Source organism: Poromitra crassiceps, assembly GCF_964638095.1.
Source record: "Poromitra crassiceps genome assembly, chromosome: 7".
In the NCBI taxonomy this organism is placed as follows: domain Eukaryota; kingdom Metazoa; phylum Chordata; class Actinopteri; order Beryciformes; family Melamphaidae; genus Poromitra; species Poromitra crassiceps.
Genome location: NC_139628.1, coordinates 43,554,977 through 43,571,964, shown reverse-complemented (window position 1 = coordinate 43,571,964; position 16,988 = coordinate 43,554,977). Strand labels below are relative to the sequence as shown.

General features: G+C 43.7%; 1 protein-coding gene across 3 annotated transcripts in view; it reads right to left on the bottom strand.

Annotated features, from left to right (window-relative positions):
• dock11 (dedicator of cytokinesis 11) overlaps window positions 1-16,988 on the bottom strand; it is a 74,313-nt gene that overhangs the window by 18,644 nt on the left and 38,681 nt on the right. For all 3 annotated transcript variants that reach the window (XM_083639771.1, XM_083639772.1, XM_083639770.1), the window contains 7 exons: window positions 16,799-16,846; window positions 15,486-15,631; window positions 14,908-15,023; window positions 14,394-14,531; window positions 10,577-10,759; window positions 9,425-9,538; window positions 6,272-6,487 (listed from right to left, as the gene is read on the bottom strand). In XM_083639771.1, the coding sequence (XP_083495897.1) occupies window positions 6,272-6,487; window positions 9,425-9,538; window positions 10,577-10,759; window positions 14,394-14,531; window positions 14,908-15,023; window positions 15,486-15,631; window positions 16,799-16,846 (961 nt within the window). The remainder of the gene's footprint in view (window positions 1-6,271; window positions 6,488-9,424; window positions 9,539-10,576; window positions 10,760-14,393; window positions 14,532-14,907; window positions 15,024-15,485; window positions 15,632-16,798; window positions 16,847-16,988) is intronic.

The following is a 16,988-nucleotide window of genomic DNA, read 5'->3' as shown; positions in this document are numbered from 1 at the left end:
AGCACCAGCGAAGCCACAAAGTAGGTTTAGAAGCTGTCAGGCGATAAGTAAGCAGTTTTTTCATTCCCACAGCTGAATTCCCCTCGTTGTAAATGACGTGTTGAGAGATATCATCATTTAATTGAATATTCGTTTGTTGATTTTGGTGAGTTTGCTCGTTTAGGTGAAATGTTCTTTATCAGCCCTTTAGAATTCACCTGCACAACTTACTTCTCACTTTTCTCTTTGTGTGTTCACTGTCTTGTCACTAAGTACAGAGAATGTTGCAAAAATAATCAGTAGCTTGTTGAATCCCTGCTGAGGCCACATGGGACTGGGGGTATGTGGTGCGTGTCAGCTAGCCTGGGTAAACCCATCCCCCACGTGACCTGCTCTCAGACCTGCTCCCAGTCACTAGGACTAGTGACTGGGAACTGAGAGGGCAGGTCACGTGGGGGCTGGGTTTACCTAGGCTATGTGTCAGCATGCTCTGTGCTCTGTGACTCATGTAAATGGTAAATGGCCTGCATTTATATAGCGCTTTTATCCAAAGCGCTTTACAATCAGTAGGTAGTCTACATTCACCCATTCATACAACGATGACGGCAGGCTGCCATGCAGGGTGCCTACACACCATCGGGAGCAAGGAGGGTTAGGTGTCTTGCCCAAGGACACAACGACAGCAGCTGGGAGGGAGTGGGGATCGAACCGCCAACCCTTGCGTCATTGGCCGACCCGCTCTACCTCCTGAGCTAAAGCCGCCCATGTCTTAATACTGTAGATAAAGAGGCGGCTCGGGGGCTTGCTTTGACCCGTTGCTGCGTGACTAAGAAGAAAAGAATCAGTTCTGAAAAATCCATTCTACGGGGAGACAGTCACTCCTCAAGAAGAGGCTACTAATTTGAACATAAGACAGCGATACTTTTGGTGAGCCCCAAAGTCAAAAGAGAAGAACTCTCCACCAGGCGTGGGAACGTGAAGCCCCCGATCAAATCAGAAGTAACAAACGAGCCTGCGTGTTTACTGTTATCTTAGATTCTGAGCGATATCTTGGGAAACGAGTCGCACAAAGCAGATGTGGGCGTGCAAAAGGCATTTTAGGGATGGAGTGAAAGCCTTTGGGTGTAACCCTTTAGGATCCAGAACCTTTGATCTGCTGTAGGCATTGTCGATTTCCGGTTTTACCGGTTCGGTTCGGTGTACGAGCCCAAACCGGTTTGATCACGTGCGAACCGAAAAAACCTAAAAAAAAAAAAAAAATTTTTTTTTTTTTTTTGCCAGTCCATTCTGATTGCACTACTGTTCGTATTAGCCTCTTCTCAAGTTGCACTAGTATGCAAAAGTCTTATTTTGTTTATTATGTTGATGTTTGAAGAAAAGTTAAGCTGAATAGTTATGAGAAATAAATACAGGGTGTGTTTGTTACACAGGTGTCCTGCTTCTTTTTATTCAGTATCATTGCTGGTTGACAATACCAGCTTAGAGGTGTATTATCGCTATCAGGTGGACTGAAGTTGCACTACAGACAGTTATGGGCCACACTCGGGAGCCCTGCTTAATTTTTTTTTTTTTTTTTATTACAAAAAAAAATCGGTATACCGGTTCGATCCGGTTTAGACGGCAATATCGAACCGGTTTTAAAATTTTCAAACCGACCCAGCCCTAATCTGCTGCAAGATTATCAGGCCGTTTGGGCCGCATTGCAGCTGACCAGACAAGCTGCCAGCTGTGCACAACACAGGGTCCAGCTGATTAGTCATGAGAGTTAAATGTTCACTATGTCAGAACTTATTCGAAAAAGGTGTTTCCATCTCTCATTTTGTGCATTCACCGTTTTTCGAAAAAGGCAAAACCCACCTCAAGCGAGCGTAAAAATGTTTTTTTTTAATTGTGCCGTTTCCATCAAAATACGTTGATGGAGACACTGTTAGAGAGGGACTTTTGGCTGCGCAGACTCAAACAATGCTGTGCTGATTTGCGTCTCCATTACCAGTTGACTGCGCAAAAAAAGTAAAAATTTACAGTAGGCTACAGCGATACTCTCTTTTTTAGTCTCTCACTCTCTTCCATGTTTACACACACACACACACACACACACACACACACACACACACACACAACGAATTTGTCTTTCCTCACCCTCATGTCATTTGAGCCGCTGTCTTTAGTCTTTAGTCACGTGTGTGATCGTCAACGAAGCAATTTCTAACTGTCAACCGCCAATAGGTCAAGTCAAGTCAAGTTTATTTGTATAGCACATTTCATACACAGAGGCAATTCAAAGTGCTTCACATAAAATGGTTGACAGGAAAATAAAAGAATAGAAGAAGAGAATAACATGGACATTTAAAAGCATCACCACAACAAAACTTAATTTTTTTTTTTTTTTTTAAAGGGTATAAAAAGTGCATTAAGCAACAGGCGCAGCAGTTGCAAAAAGAGCTAAAAACTTATAGAGGAATAGACTATATAAGAAACACTGCCTTTGGCTGACATGGACACCTGTAGTGAGTGACAGGCGATGAGGCTCTACAGACAGACAGAGTAGTCAACACGCCGATGCCTGCGGGAAAGCTCAAGACCCAGTTCTGTTGGACCGTTTATCCGGAGGAGAAACTGATGGAGCTGTGGAGAGAACGAGAGTTGATCTCTCTTTTTATTTCTCTCTCTGCTCTGCTGTGAATGTGTGGTTTGCTGTGTGTGTGTGTGTGTGTGTGTGTGTGTGTGTGTGTGCATGTGTAAAATCCTGCTGGAGTCTTTTAATGCTGCATGATTCTCAGTCCGAACAGAATCTTAACATGTGAGCAGCTCTAGGATTAAAAACTCATGACTTGCAACCCATTGTTAAATGTGAGAGGGCATCAGACTAAATGTATGTATGGGAGGCATAGTGTTAGTATAAGATATGACATTGTGTGAATGTAGCCTATTGATTCTTGTCTGCCTAGGCAGTGAGATCTGACGTAAAAAAAAAAAAAAAAATCAAGAGTAGAATCAGCACTTTGGTGTGCAATACATGCATTGCAGTGTTATATATTCGTTTCCAACCAGGTGCCATAAGGGATGTGCTCCATGACGGTTTACAGCCGCAATAAACAAACTTGTAACCGAAACAGTATCCCTCCATCTTGTTTACATTTAAATTCAATAAAGGAAGTAAGGAGCTTTATTGCTTAGCAACAGGGAACTGATGCTTTTATTGCCGGAGGGCCACAATAAAAATGATTGTTGTTGAAATGATGTCATGACAAAGAATCATACTAGTTCCTTTTACAACCAAGCCGGTTAATAACAATAATAATAATAAAAATAATAAAATAATAATATATAGGACTTATATAGCGCTTTTCTAAGTATCGGATGTTAGGGGGCAGGGAGTTCCAGAGGGTTGGGGCAGCAATGGCAAAGGCTCTGTCCCTCAAGGTGCGGTACTTGGTCTTGGTGATGGGGGTGAGAAGGTTGGCATCGCAGATCGGAGGTGGCGAGTGGGGGAGTGGCGATGGAGGAGATCTGTCAGGTATGAGGGGGCGAGATTATTGAGAGCTTTGTAAGTGATGAGGAGGATTTTGAAATGGATTCGGTGCTGTATTGGAAGCCAGTGAAGGTGTTGGAGGATGGGTGTGATGTGTTCTCTGGAGCGGGAGTTAGGTAGCCTGTAGTCTCAATGCCAGACCCATAAGAGTTCTTATGCTGATGCACTACGTTACTGCATGCTGCAGAGCTACAGTAGGCGGGGTGCAGAGATTCAACGTAATATTTGAGTTTGGGGAGAGACTAGGTAGAACGGTAAACCAGCCGGTCACGTGAATTTCACATTTAATTTAAGAACGAAATGAAACGTGACCGGCTGGTTTACCAGGCTAGGAGTTAGGTAGGGTTAGGTGACATGATGCTACTAGATTAAACACATACCGATAAATGTGAATTTAGTGGCCGTAGTAGCTAAATATGTCTATGGGAAACATCCCCCCCCCCAGCAGATATAGTTACAATAAGATTGAGGAAGCAAGGCAATTTTGTGTGTTTTTATCTGTCAGTTTTGGGAAATCATGATCTCTAGTTGGCTGGCTGACTCACCAGGGCTACAGGTTGAAATGTGGTAGCGGATTAATTTAGAACAGTGATTAAACTTAACCAACTACGTGTGGGTTAAACGGTTATAACGCACACCAGCCTGGCAATCAGAAAAGAGTATTCACCCAGACCATGGTGGCAATTAACATACTTGATCCTACGACCGCAGCACATCGGTACCAGTAAGCGATATATCACTCCCTCTTTTATCAAATTGCTTCATCGTGTGAACTACACATTTTTTGGACAAAGTGTTAAAATAATGAAAGTGTTTCTTGCAGTGCAAGCACAACGATTTTTTGTATTCTTATGTGGGTGTAGAGTAGAGTAGGAGGGAGGAGGGTGTAACCCTTCTCTGAATGTTTGTGGGTCCCTTATCACCTCTTATCAACTTGCCAATGCAAATTCTGTGCTGCATGGAACCTGGAACATGAATCCCTATAGACATCCTGGGTCATCCAGTTCCCACTACTCCACCTCCAACATCTGCAATTTATCACTTGTGCCTCTCCGTTCCTAACGCCAACACAACCGTTGGAATAGTTGAACTCTTCCAGTTCTAACATCATTCACTCAGAGTGACATCCCCTCCAAATATTTAAATTGGGATTTAGAATGTTTATATTGGATGGGAAAAAACGAGTAAAACTACATCTTTTTAAAACAATAGAAAAGTCAGAGCGCGGACTTGCCGTTCCCGACGAGGTCAATTATTACGATGCTGCACAAGTGAAACCCCTACTGGTATGGATGAAGAAAAGTAAAGATATAGATAGAGAGATTGAAATGAATGAAATCTATGGACATTGAAGAACCTGAGATCATTTGTCCTGTGGTTAATTGTCTGGGACACAGAATTGAAACCAAATCAAACAGTTTTATAGATTGTGCTAAAAAAAAAAGGGATAGAAAGTTCTGGTCAAATGTACTGTAAAGGGGAACTGGATTTGAATTGACTGGATTTGAAACTATCTCTGAATTATATACTACTAATAATCAACTGTACAAATACCTGCATTTAAGAGAAATAAATAAAGCAAATAAAATCATTAGAGGACTTTCACTCGCTTCTTCCGTACCTTTTTAAAAACATTTAAAAGTTGATCAGAAGAACTGTATGAGGAAAAAAGTAGGCTGCTTCAGAGAAAAGATCTAGCTAGCTGAGGGTGAGCAGATACACTTATTGTATTGACTGCAACAGCAGCAGACTGGGAACAGATGATCAAACAAGAAATATGTTCTCAAATGACCAAGAATTGGAAGAAGACGGTATCCTCAGAACCCAGAAATAAATAACTGGAAGAAGACAATGCAGTTAGATAAAAAATGTTGTGGTCTTTTTACCTCCTTACTTTTTCTTTTTTTACTGTATGAAATTGTCTATTGTCTGACGTGTGAAGTGACTGGAATATGGAAAAACGGCACAATAAAGTTTACAAAGATAAAACAAAGGATAAGAGATAAAGGGAGTAAGTAACGTTTCCCTGATGTCCCCTTATCAAGTCAAATGTTTGCCAATGCAAATCCAGGAACCTATTCCCAAAGCCTGTTTCCTCCTCTTCCCGTGACTCCGCCTCTAACAACTGCATTTTAGCACATGTGCCTCTCGCTCTCTCCCGCCGAGACAACAGCGGCAGCGGTTCCAATGTTTACGCTCAGTTGACTCCGCGCTCAGTTCATCAACGACAAAACAAACTGCTTCTGCACGTGTGACATGTCGTGATGTGTTCAGGAAAACTAAAGCTTTCGCTCCTCGCTGCTGATGGTAGTAGGCAGTGCGTGCAAGTCGGCCTAAAAACCACAAATAGAAAGTTTCCCTGAAACACTTGACCTTGTGTTACGGGTTTAAACAGAGCGGCGCAGACTCAGAGTTTAAGGCTGGAGAGAGGAGAGGAGAGGAGAGGAGAGGAGAGGAGAGGAGAGGAGAGGAGAGGAGAGGAGAGGAGAGGAGAGGAGAGGAGAGGAGAGGAGCCATTTTATGTGAAGATGGCTCAAGAAGTTTGGGCGGTCCAACGTGTGTTATTAGACACACTTAACTTTCTCTCATTAAATAGAAGTTTAATACAAGGTACATTTCTTGCCATGTTCTTTGTTCATTTTGCAGACATATAACAGTAAAACAGACCAACACACAGATGGACAGACGGACAAACAAACAGGAAAGCATGAAGACAGAGAGACAGATAGATGAACAGACAGCCAGGCAGACAGCTGATACCTCAGACAGGTCTCCGTTCTTGAGGTGAGCGCGGGCCATGCTGTCTAGCCAGGTGCGCCTCAGCTCGGGGGTGCTGGCGTAGGAGCGGGCCAGGCTGTACTGGAGGTCCAGGAGCATCTCCGGGTCCCTCTCGTGCTCCCTCATCTGGGCCGTGGCCATCAGCACCGTGCGGATCCGCTTGGTCAAACCCTTCACCTCTGAGGGGAACGCCGTGGACTGCAGGACATGGGCGCACACCGAAAAAATGCACAAATTCATTACACAAATACACACTTTAGAATTGATCAACACTCCACTGGTTGTCTGTGTGAACCCCCAATTCATTTTGACTGAATTCCACGATTGATTGATTTATTAATGCATGAATTACAATTATGAATAGCTTGGGTTTCAGTGGAGATTTACAATTACATAGTCTAAATGCTGTTTCAAAGGCTTTTCACCCTCCCTAACATTCAATTCGGGGGAAACATTTTCCTTTATATATCAAGTTGAAGTGAATGAAGTCTCTACACACCTGAGTGTGACAATAACAGATGTTTTGGTCATCAGACCTTCAGCAAGTGTTTTAACATTTCCCGCACACTATAAGACAGTGCGCCGTTCTAGCACATGCTTCCTCTGATACATGTGCAGTCACAAGCCGCTTCTTTTCACGTGACGGCGAGGAGTTTCACCAGCAGGACGTAGCGAGTGGGAGGATCCCGCTATTCCCCCCAGCTCCCCTCCCCCCGAAGAGGCATCCCGACCGACCAGAGGAGGCACTAGTGCAGCGACCAGGTCTCATACCCCACTGGCTATAACCACACGCAGACATGGCCAATTGTGTCTGTAGGAACGTTTAACCAAGCCAGAAGCACCGTTACCGGGAATTGAACCCGGGTCTCCACCACAGTGGTAGGCGAGTGCTTTTAGCTCTATACTACCCAGACACCACAATTTGGGGTGAAACACCGAATACTTTGGCATGGAAATGTGGAGTAGAAAGATGCTGAATATCAGCACAAAATGTATTATCAGCTGCAGTTATCTGCGGTTGAAGAACCAACATCAGCCAAACCCTACTTTAAACCATTAATGCATCCAAGGGAATAAGATGTAATTAATCATTGTTACTCATGTCATATTCACAGTTTAACCAAACCACATCAGATAGGAGGGGAGGATGGTTTACATCTCCAGAGCTGCACTGAACAGACAGAAAGGCTAAACACACACTAGGTGTTGGCTCACAGACAGGTATTCTGCTGTTTCTGGGCGTTATCCTCTTTGCTTGGTGTGTTACGACCAGTGTTGGGGGTTGTTACTCACAAAAGTAATGTATTACACATTACCCGTTACTTTAAAAAAAGTTATTTGTTACATTACTTTTGTGCTACTACTCAACATCGCCTGAGATGCATTGTCAAGTAATTGCCAGTTAATTGCCTCTACCCAGAGGAAATCCTACTGTGTACGAAGCAACAAGCCTGTTTATCTCCGCTTTTGAAGTTACGTGTTGTAAATCAGGCTTTGCCTACTTGCCTGGGGATGACTCAGTTTGGGTCTGTCTGTGGCTCTTTCGCTACTAGCTTTGTGTTAGCATGTCATCTTTGCAGGTGCTTGGAGAGATTTGATGTTCAATCACAGCGGTGGATGACGTTTCTGGCTTGGGCACAGTTTGCATTTTACTGTCACATTCCGGTCCTTTCCTACAACAAATTGGAAGTAATGTGCATATCTGCACCCCTCAAAAGTTGTAGTTGTTGTAAACTGCTCTGCCCTTTCTGCCATCTCCCGTGAACATCTCCAGCTGACATCTTGGTGCTAGAATGGATGGAGGGACGACTCTGCCTCTGGTTGACCTGAACCTTAACCAATCGTCACTCCTCATGCCAAACCTAACCAATCATCACTCCTACCTGTCCCTCCAGCTCATCCATTCTAGCACCAAGATGTCAGATGTTGTGTTGCACAAGCGATGTGCATGAAAAGGCAGGCTTGATTCCAGATTCCATTCCTGCAGATAATTGTAATTGAGTAATGACATCCTTGTTTGATTTAGTGTAATGCAATTAATGAATTTAGGAATCACAATGCGTTGCACTACTACTCATTACAGGAAAAAAGTAATATGATTACAGTAACACGTTACTGAGTAATGTGTTACCCCCCAACACTGGTTACCACTTGCATTATGAAGGATTATTGAACTGATAATTTTCAGAGAGCCTGAAGCCTGAAGATGCAGAGGTGAAATCAGCTGCCTGCTCATTCATTTCACTTGCTATGAATGAAACTAAATAAGGCACATTCCTTCTAAAGGGGATGTATGCTGTCCTGGTCCTCAGTTAGTATACAAGGAACTTCACCACTGTAGGGTTTGTGGTTTGATTCTAGCCAGAATATGAAATCAATCGTACTATTTGCTTTAATGACATTCCCCTATTGTATTGCAGGGAAGCAGAAGTATTTGCTGACGGCAATGCTATACTTTAAAAATACCACTTCAACATCAAGAGTCAAGACAATAGACCCTTCTCACGGGGGCCATTTTGTGTCGAAAAGGCAGGGTAAACACAGGTGCAAGCAAAACACTATTGAGGGTTTCAAACTTCCATGATTGGAATTTGGAAACCCTCATTAGTGTTTTGCACCTGTGTTTATTCTGCTTTTTTGACACAAAATGGCCTCCGTGAAAAGGGTCTATAGGCAGAACACTGTATGAAATTACAAACTCATAATTAACAGACTCAAATTGCTCTAAGCCCACTGGCGGTTCTAGTTGCTTAAGTGTATAGTTCTCATTTTACCTTTGTAAATATTTTATTCATGTATATATGTTTATGTCCATGGAATGCAAAAAAACCAAATAAAGGATTTCAAGAAAGGAAATGAGTGTTCCACCTCTTTTCACTCACATGACATGAAAAGACTTGCTGTTTATATTCATGTATATATTGATATATAGTCATATGACAAGAAAACAATGGCGATTTTCTATTGTTGATTTTTGAATTTTGAATTGATAACTAACTTCTTAATCAAATTTGGTGATAACATGTGAGTCAGTGCGGTGCTTGGCAGGACTTCTTTGTTTTTATGATCCAGTCTTGTTTTTTTGTTTGTTTGTTTTTTACATAGTGCCAACAAAACCAAGCCATTCCTCTGTACCTTCATGGCCTTATCGCTATTGGCGAAGTTGTTGATGATGGAGAGGGATTCCTGGAAGCGCGAACTGCCGGTCAGTGCCACGTCGGAGATCAGCTGGCTTACTGCAATGATGATCTGGACAGAGAGAGAGAGAGGAAATGGATGAGAGAAGAAGCTGTGTAGGGGGGAAAACCCCGAGGTTGTTAACACAACACCCCAAAAGGAGCTGTGAGGCGTAATGAGAATCTGGATAGAGGGGAAGCTTGTAATCATATAACTCGTACATGTGTATTGACGGAGCTGACAGAAAGCTGGAGGGACTTCTGGTAATGTATTAATGGGGGCCAGGAACTCAGTGGGCCGTGCGTGTTTAAACACCGCCTCCTTGTTCTAAGGTCGCCTTATCAGAGCAGAAGGAAGGACTCTGATGACGGTGTGTGTGGACAAAAAGGCTGGAGGTCAAGGGTCAATGTCAGGGTGAGTGTGAGAAATGCTTATGGACCACCAAGCATGTCCAGCGTGACTGCCGTGCTATCGTTTGTCGTGCAGTTTACGAGCAGAAACTGAAAGGAAGGAAGGCGAGGCTAGATTAGAGGGATGACTCGTTCCTGGGTTCCCACACCTTCATCAACATCAAATTCAAGGACCTTTCAAGGACTTTCCACGCGCAATTCCCTCAGATTCAAGGACCCAACACATCATAGATAGTTTGAGACACAGATCAAGGTTAATTACTGTTACAACTAGGGCTGGACCCGTATTTTGGACTATTCCTTCGTGGGGTGGTATCAGTTGTTCATTTTGGGATCTGTTACTCATTATTTGTCCCCCCCTCCTTTCTCTCTCTCTAAATGTAGGCACTGGTGCTAGGACCCCAGGGACGTCAGTGGCAGTGGGCTGGTCAGAACAAGTTAAGTCGAGATAGAGGAAATGTTTTGGCAGATAGAAGAGGTTGAAATTCACTTTCCCCACCCAGATTTATCCTGCCGGTCCAGGGATTGAACCGATGACCTTTCAGTCACAAGCTCGCTCCTCTAACCTTTAGGCCACCAATGACCAGATAATTTCTATTCTTGCACAAAATATATGTGGGAACGCTACGCCCCCCCCCCTCCTCCCCCCTTCTCTCTCACACACACACACACACACACACACTCACACACAGGGCCGTACCTGCAGGTGCGTCCGCAGGAAGGTCTTCCTCTTGGTGTACTCGTAGTTGTTCCTCATGAGCAGGTAGAGCAGTGCGGAGGCCTCGGCCCGCAGCAAGGCCAGCTTGGAGACGCAGCACTTCAGCACCTCGTAGCACAGCGCCTCGCACAGCGTCACGCGCCCCTTGAACAGCACCGACGGGAACTGACAGCACAACAGGTTAGTGTGTTAAAGCAGACGCTGGGCTGTGTAGGGGGGGTGATTAGACAAGAAGTAAGTGGGAATGGGAAAAACAGCAGGAAAACCGTCGTCCACCCGTTAGAAATGAATGGAAGCTGAGGTCCAAAAGACACTGAGATAGTGAAAAAGGCTGCATCGCATCCCTGAATGTAATATTAATTTTCAGTGTCATTTTGTCTTTGTCACAAACCTCTTGTTGGGCTTGTGAAGTTTGGAATAAAAGCAGCGTCATGGAGTTGGCTTCAACATCATAATCAAACTTTTGAGTGTCTATTTTTCATTTAAATCTGTTTTGTATTCACCTTATGTAGCCACGCCCATTTGACCCGGTTGTGTGGTCGTGTGACGACTTCCGGCTAAGAAAGAGAAAAAGGCCGGCTGCTCCAATATCATCTAACTCTGAATTAACTAATAATTTTGCCAATTGTATGTAACATACCAAATAAAAGCAAACGGCAATGTCTAAGAATGCCACGCCATGTAACTGGCTCATTAATTCTTGCATTCCAGGGAATTACGTTAATGTCCGCGGGTCTTATAGACATAAGTGGCTCGCGCTGCGCTCGGAGGAGAGAAAACCATCTGAAGCTTTCTTTGTTGGAGTCCAGGTATGTTTTACAAGAAAGTGCTCGTCATTGTCAACAATAACGTTATCTGACCTGGCTAACAGTGGATACTCCGCTTGCTTGCTGTGTACCGAGCTCAAAGTAGTAGGCTACGTTCTTTGTTTTACCCCCTGCAATGTCCGCTACAAAAACAACTCCCTTCTTCTGACATTCTTTTGTATTTCGCACCGTGACCAGCGGAAGTGTTAACATCAGAACCCACGCAATACGACTGAAGGCTCCTTGAACACTTTATGTTCATATCCACAGATATCGGTTCAGAGGCCAGTCTCTCTCATTGTTTCCATGACAACATTACAAACAACCTGACAGGAGAGAGGATCCCCTGCTGCGTAACACGGCTTTCTTGAGAGTAAGCTATTTTTACACAAGCATTCCATGTTGCTTCATACAGTAATGCTACTATGCCAAAATGGGATTCCCAGTAATAGTGATTGGATCGCCTCCCTTTGGAACCATGTGTTCACCCGCAGGCCTGGGATCAAATCTGTGTCTCCCCTATTCCCCCACTGGACTGTGTAAATACTACATCTAAAAATACAAGAGATTATTCAGAAGAAAAAAAAGATAAGAAAAATGTGAATGTGGGAACCAGTTTGTGATAAACACAGGCAAACAAGTTATACTTACTCTATTAGCAGATAATGAGAAGAATATGTTTGTGAGGAGAACAGTGTGCCTCTGAAAGTTGTTTTTTATGCTATTAATAGTAGAGTGAAAGACTCTGAATGACTCTCATGTTATGTAGCGGAATTAATTAACACAGTATGCCTACTCTTATTGTGATGGTCCACTGGCAGATGCAGACATACTGTAAATACAACAATGCTTTTCAAAATGTACACATTCACTGGGCAAAATAAGAAAACTACTTCAGCTTAACTTAACTAACCCTAAACCCTGACCATTTAGTCAGTCTTTAGTCGAGCATCGAGCATTTGCGCATAATTAAAGCATAATTTTATCGCCCTGTCATATCAGCAGAAATGTTTGTTTTGGGCTGATAGAGACAGTCCAGAGAACGCCCACAAAATGTTACACGGCTGGCGTGCGGATGGGGTAAAAAAAAACGTATATCTCAATGCGCTGACTCACCAAAGGACAGTTCTGCGGCTCTACACTACAGGATTGGGGATTCTAGAGCAGGTACATAGACGTCTGTTCAGATGTGCGTTTAATGCGGGGGTTTAAATCCCCGATTGTGTCTGCCTGGGCTGGGCTAGGCTAGCAGCTAAATGCTACCTGTGCTGAATTGGGAGAACGGGGGATTTACCCCACCCTGACCACGCCCCCAGCCAGCTACCCCAGCGTTTATCACCTCAACCTATGCCGATATTCATTTTTTAAAGCCTTTATCGACTGATACCGATGATGTGCTGATATCATCGTGCGTCTCTAACGCAAACTGTTGTGGGCAATGAGGCAAAAGTCATGTGTCAGTGTTATCTGTCGACGTCTGTTAAACAAATGGTGCTGCACTTTTGACAGCTTTGAGACTGTGGCCCCTATCGTTGCATCGGCCTAGTTTCTACGCCGAGCGCCTGGCACAGTGGGCGTGGACCAGCGCACTTGATATCTTGGTATCGGCGCTACACGCAGCCTCAACCATTATAACCACGCCTTTTAAGCGTAAAATTATGCACAGTCCGCTCATTGGAGAAGTGCAGTACGCTTGCCTTTTAAGCTCCAATTCCAGGAGAAATCCGGTAAAACCAGACAAAGCCAAGCCTCTGCCCCCCCCCTCCCTTCATCCCGTCTGTCTGTCTCCATATATAGGCTATTATTCCATATTATTATGCTTCTCAAACCAATCTAACGGCAGTTTAAATACTGCAAGCATGTAAATACGCTACACTATAGCAAGATCAAAGCGAAAAGAATGTTCTAAATGCATCAGCTAGAAAAATATAGCCTATCCCTATATGATGAGATTAATTAGATTGGTGAAAGTTTGTCCAGAAAGATATCATTTTCTCTCCCCTGCTGCAGGTAGAATGATGCACATAAATATACCCTACATTATGTAAAGTCATTGCATAAATGTGTTTTTATTGTAAAACTAAACGTGAAGTAGGGCCAAGTTATTGGAGCAGACATCACAGTATAGCACATGACAGTAGAAGCGCGTTCTGCTGTCCCTTATCTAAATCACGTTAAATCGACAAGGGATATATATAGGCCCAGGAGGACATGTATGTTTCACATAGGGTGGTGTTTTCATTTCGATGTTTTATTTGGTCCAATATTGAAATGTTCTACAATTGCAGGTTGTGTTACCATTACACATTATTTAGATCTACCTTTATATATATTTCGGCTCATTTGGTTGCTATTTAGTAGCGAAATGGAGAAGCACAATGCATGCTGGGACATTCACATTGCAGTGAACTTACAACTTCTTTTTTCTATGGGACGTGTTGTGTCTGTCTGAGCGAGGGAGTCAGAGAGAGACAGTTGTATTGTGCCTGTCAGACTGAGGAGAGAGGGAGAGAGTGACACAGAGAAGGGTGACAGAGGAGAGCCAGAGGGGAGCGCTCCACGCAACCAGCGCACTGAATAGGCCTGGTTTTCAAAAGCGCAAAGCGCTAAATTTACGCCAGGTGGGAAGATATCATTAGGCCGATATTTAACGCCGAAACGCCCATTCCTCGCCCATTCAGGGAGTGCGCCACGCCCATTCGGCCTAAAGCGCATTTGGCAGCGTAAAGCCATATTGATATCTTCCCGAGGCAGGCGCAAGGCACGTTTTTTAGCGCCGAAGGCCTGTGGGAGAATAGGGGCCAATTAATGACTCCCATTCAGCAACGACTCTTGTTGATCGTGTTGGGTTAGATATCAAGTGTCACTTCATTCCAGTGTTAGTCATATTTGAAGAATATGCCAGGCTTCTTATGTCAGTGTGTGTGTGTGTGTGTGTCTGTGTGTGTGTGTGTGTGTGTGTGTGTGTGTGTGTCTGTGTGTGTTCTCCATACCTTGTTAATGAAAGCCCTGAGGGCGGCGAAGACGTGTCTGAGGGCAGCTTCTGATTGGCTGACTTTGAGGAAGGTCAGGTAGACGTCAAACACCTTCTTCATCAGGGGGTTGTGACCGTCGCTGTCCAGCAGCTGGGTCTAAGACAGTCACGTGCGCAAGCACACACACACACACACACACACACACACACACACACACACACACACACACACACACACACACACACACACACACACACACACACACACACACACACATAAATAAATACATACCTACCTCATTTTTCAGTGCATGCTATTCTGCATGTCAACTAGGGATGTCAATGGTTAACCGTTAATCAGTTAACCACCAACAATATCTTTGACCGGTTATGCATGTTATAGGTTCTATAGGTTAATTTGCATACACCAGTGTTGCCAACTTGGTGCCGACTTTGTCGGTAGGCTTAACGACTTTTCAGACCCCCTTGGTGACTTCTCAAAAGCTATTAGCGATAAATCTACAAGGTCCAACCTTGTAGACCTGAGTGAAGAGAGAGAGGACATCCAGGACACTGAGGCTGGCCTCAGTCGAGATGTTGCCTTCCAGCAGAGCCTGATGGTGGATCTCTGCCTCCGACGGCCCGATCCCTGAAACACACACACACACACACACACACACACACACACACACACACACACACACACACAAACACACACATGCACACGCACACGCAGACAGAAGAGAACATCAAGGTGTAAGTGTAAGGCGATGGTTGTTGGATGAGGTTCATGGATGATTTTGGTGTCTGTGTTCTGATCGCTTTACAGGTAAATTGACCAATGGGACAATCTCCCATGTATTCCTTTAACCAATCACAGCAAAACAGTGATTTGAAAACATTGAGTTGAAATTGCAGGTAACACTTTACAAGGGATTTATTCCATTGTATCATGTGCAGCAATCTATAGGAAAAAAAATAATAACAACATAATAATAGTGCTTAATAGGTACAGAATAATATTTTGCAAATAATTGAAATTGTACTTGTAAGAATATTATATGTGAGACAGATTTCGTTTTCACCTGGATACAAAACGGTGTGTATTTACCCATATTGAGAGTGAGGGAGGTTTCCATGGTGCTGAACTGGTGCAGCTTGGTCTGCATGAGGCTGGCTCGGTTGCAACGCATAGCCGGCATGGTCTGAGACTTCCTGTCTGAGGAGAACAGCTTCGCCACGCACACCTCCTGACTCCTTAACACATAACACACACAGGGAAAAGAGAGAGTTTATGTGTAGCTTCGCTCTCACCGACATTTAGCGGATTTCCTTCAAAATTAAGCTTGCCTATCTAACCTGAAGCGTATCTATCCTATCTAACTTTGTAAATAATTGGGAACAAATCCTTTCAAAATAATTGAGAATGAATAACTTGAAAGTGATTTGAACCTAACTGACATGTGCACACACTCAATACACACGAGAGAGAGACAGTCAAACGGACATTATACAACAGGTAGCTCCGCCCAAGCAATCGGATTGGTCAACTAGACATTTAAAACATGCTCAAATCAGCATAACACCATGCTCTGGCATCTGGCATCAGCGGTGTATGGAGTCAATGACATACGATGCTACTAGCTTTATATGTGAAGTTCGCCAACGTAGTGGCTAAATCTGTCCATGGGGGGGGGGGGGGGGGGGGGGGATTCACCAGATATCTTAGTTACAAGGAGATTGAGCTAGCAAAGCAGTTGTGAGTTTATGTGTGGTATTGATTCAGTTTGGGAAATCACGATGTCTAGAAAGCATTAGCTCAAGGGGCTGGCTCTGACTCAACAGGGACTACAAAGTGTCTTGTTGCTAGGTCGTTGCTAAAGGTCGGTCTACTTGCTGGAGTAGTAACTGTTTGATTATATACTGTAGGAGTCTAAAGGTTTTTATTTTGAGAACAAATTGCCCCACAATACGAATATATTTTGTTATTATATAATTTATTTTGTTGGTAACTCTTGTATATATTCGCAATATTACACTCAAGGAGTTGTGCTTTACCGTCATTATTGGCACAATATCGGTAAGCGCCTCTGTCCTGACCGCATCCCTGTTGTGCCGATAATGACGGTAAAGCACACCCTCTCATGTAATACCAGGAGGACAGATCATCAGCTACTGTAAGCATAAAAAAAGCACAGTGCTTGTCTTTGACAAACAATTACAGGTAGGGCAGTGATGACAACTAAACCAAAGAGAGGCTAACATGACACGGCACAATTTATAGAAACTTAACATTATTTACCTACTTCGACTAGAACTTCCCTGTATCAAAGAAAACAAGGAATTGCACCACTGGCCAATAGAGAACTGTACAGGTGTCCAGCGGGGTTTTAAATATCCCATGCGTGCGTCTCACAGTCTTACCGGCCAATGTTCCTCTTCCCAATGTAGCGGAACTGGACCACACAGATCCTGCAGGGAAAGAGGATAAGAGGGAGATAAATTAATAGGAGCAAGGAAACACATCATAAGCGTACCTCTTGGCACGGTTTCCCCGTTCGATTTGAATTTCAGCTTATTTTACTGTCGTAGTTGTCATTTCCCAGTTTAATTT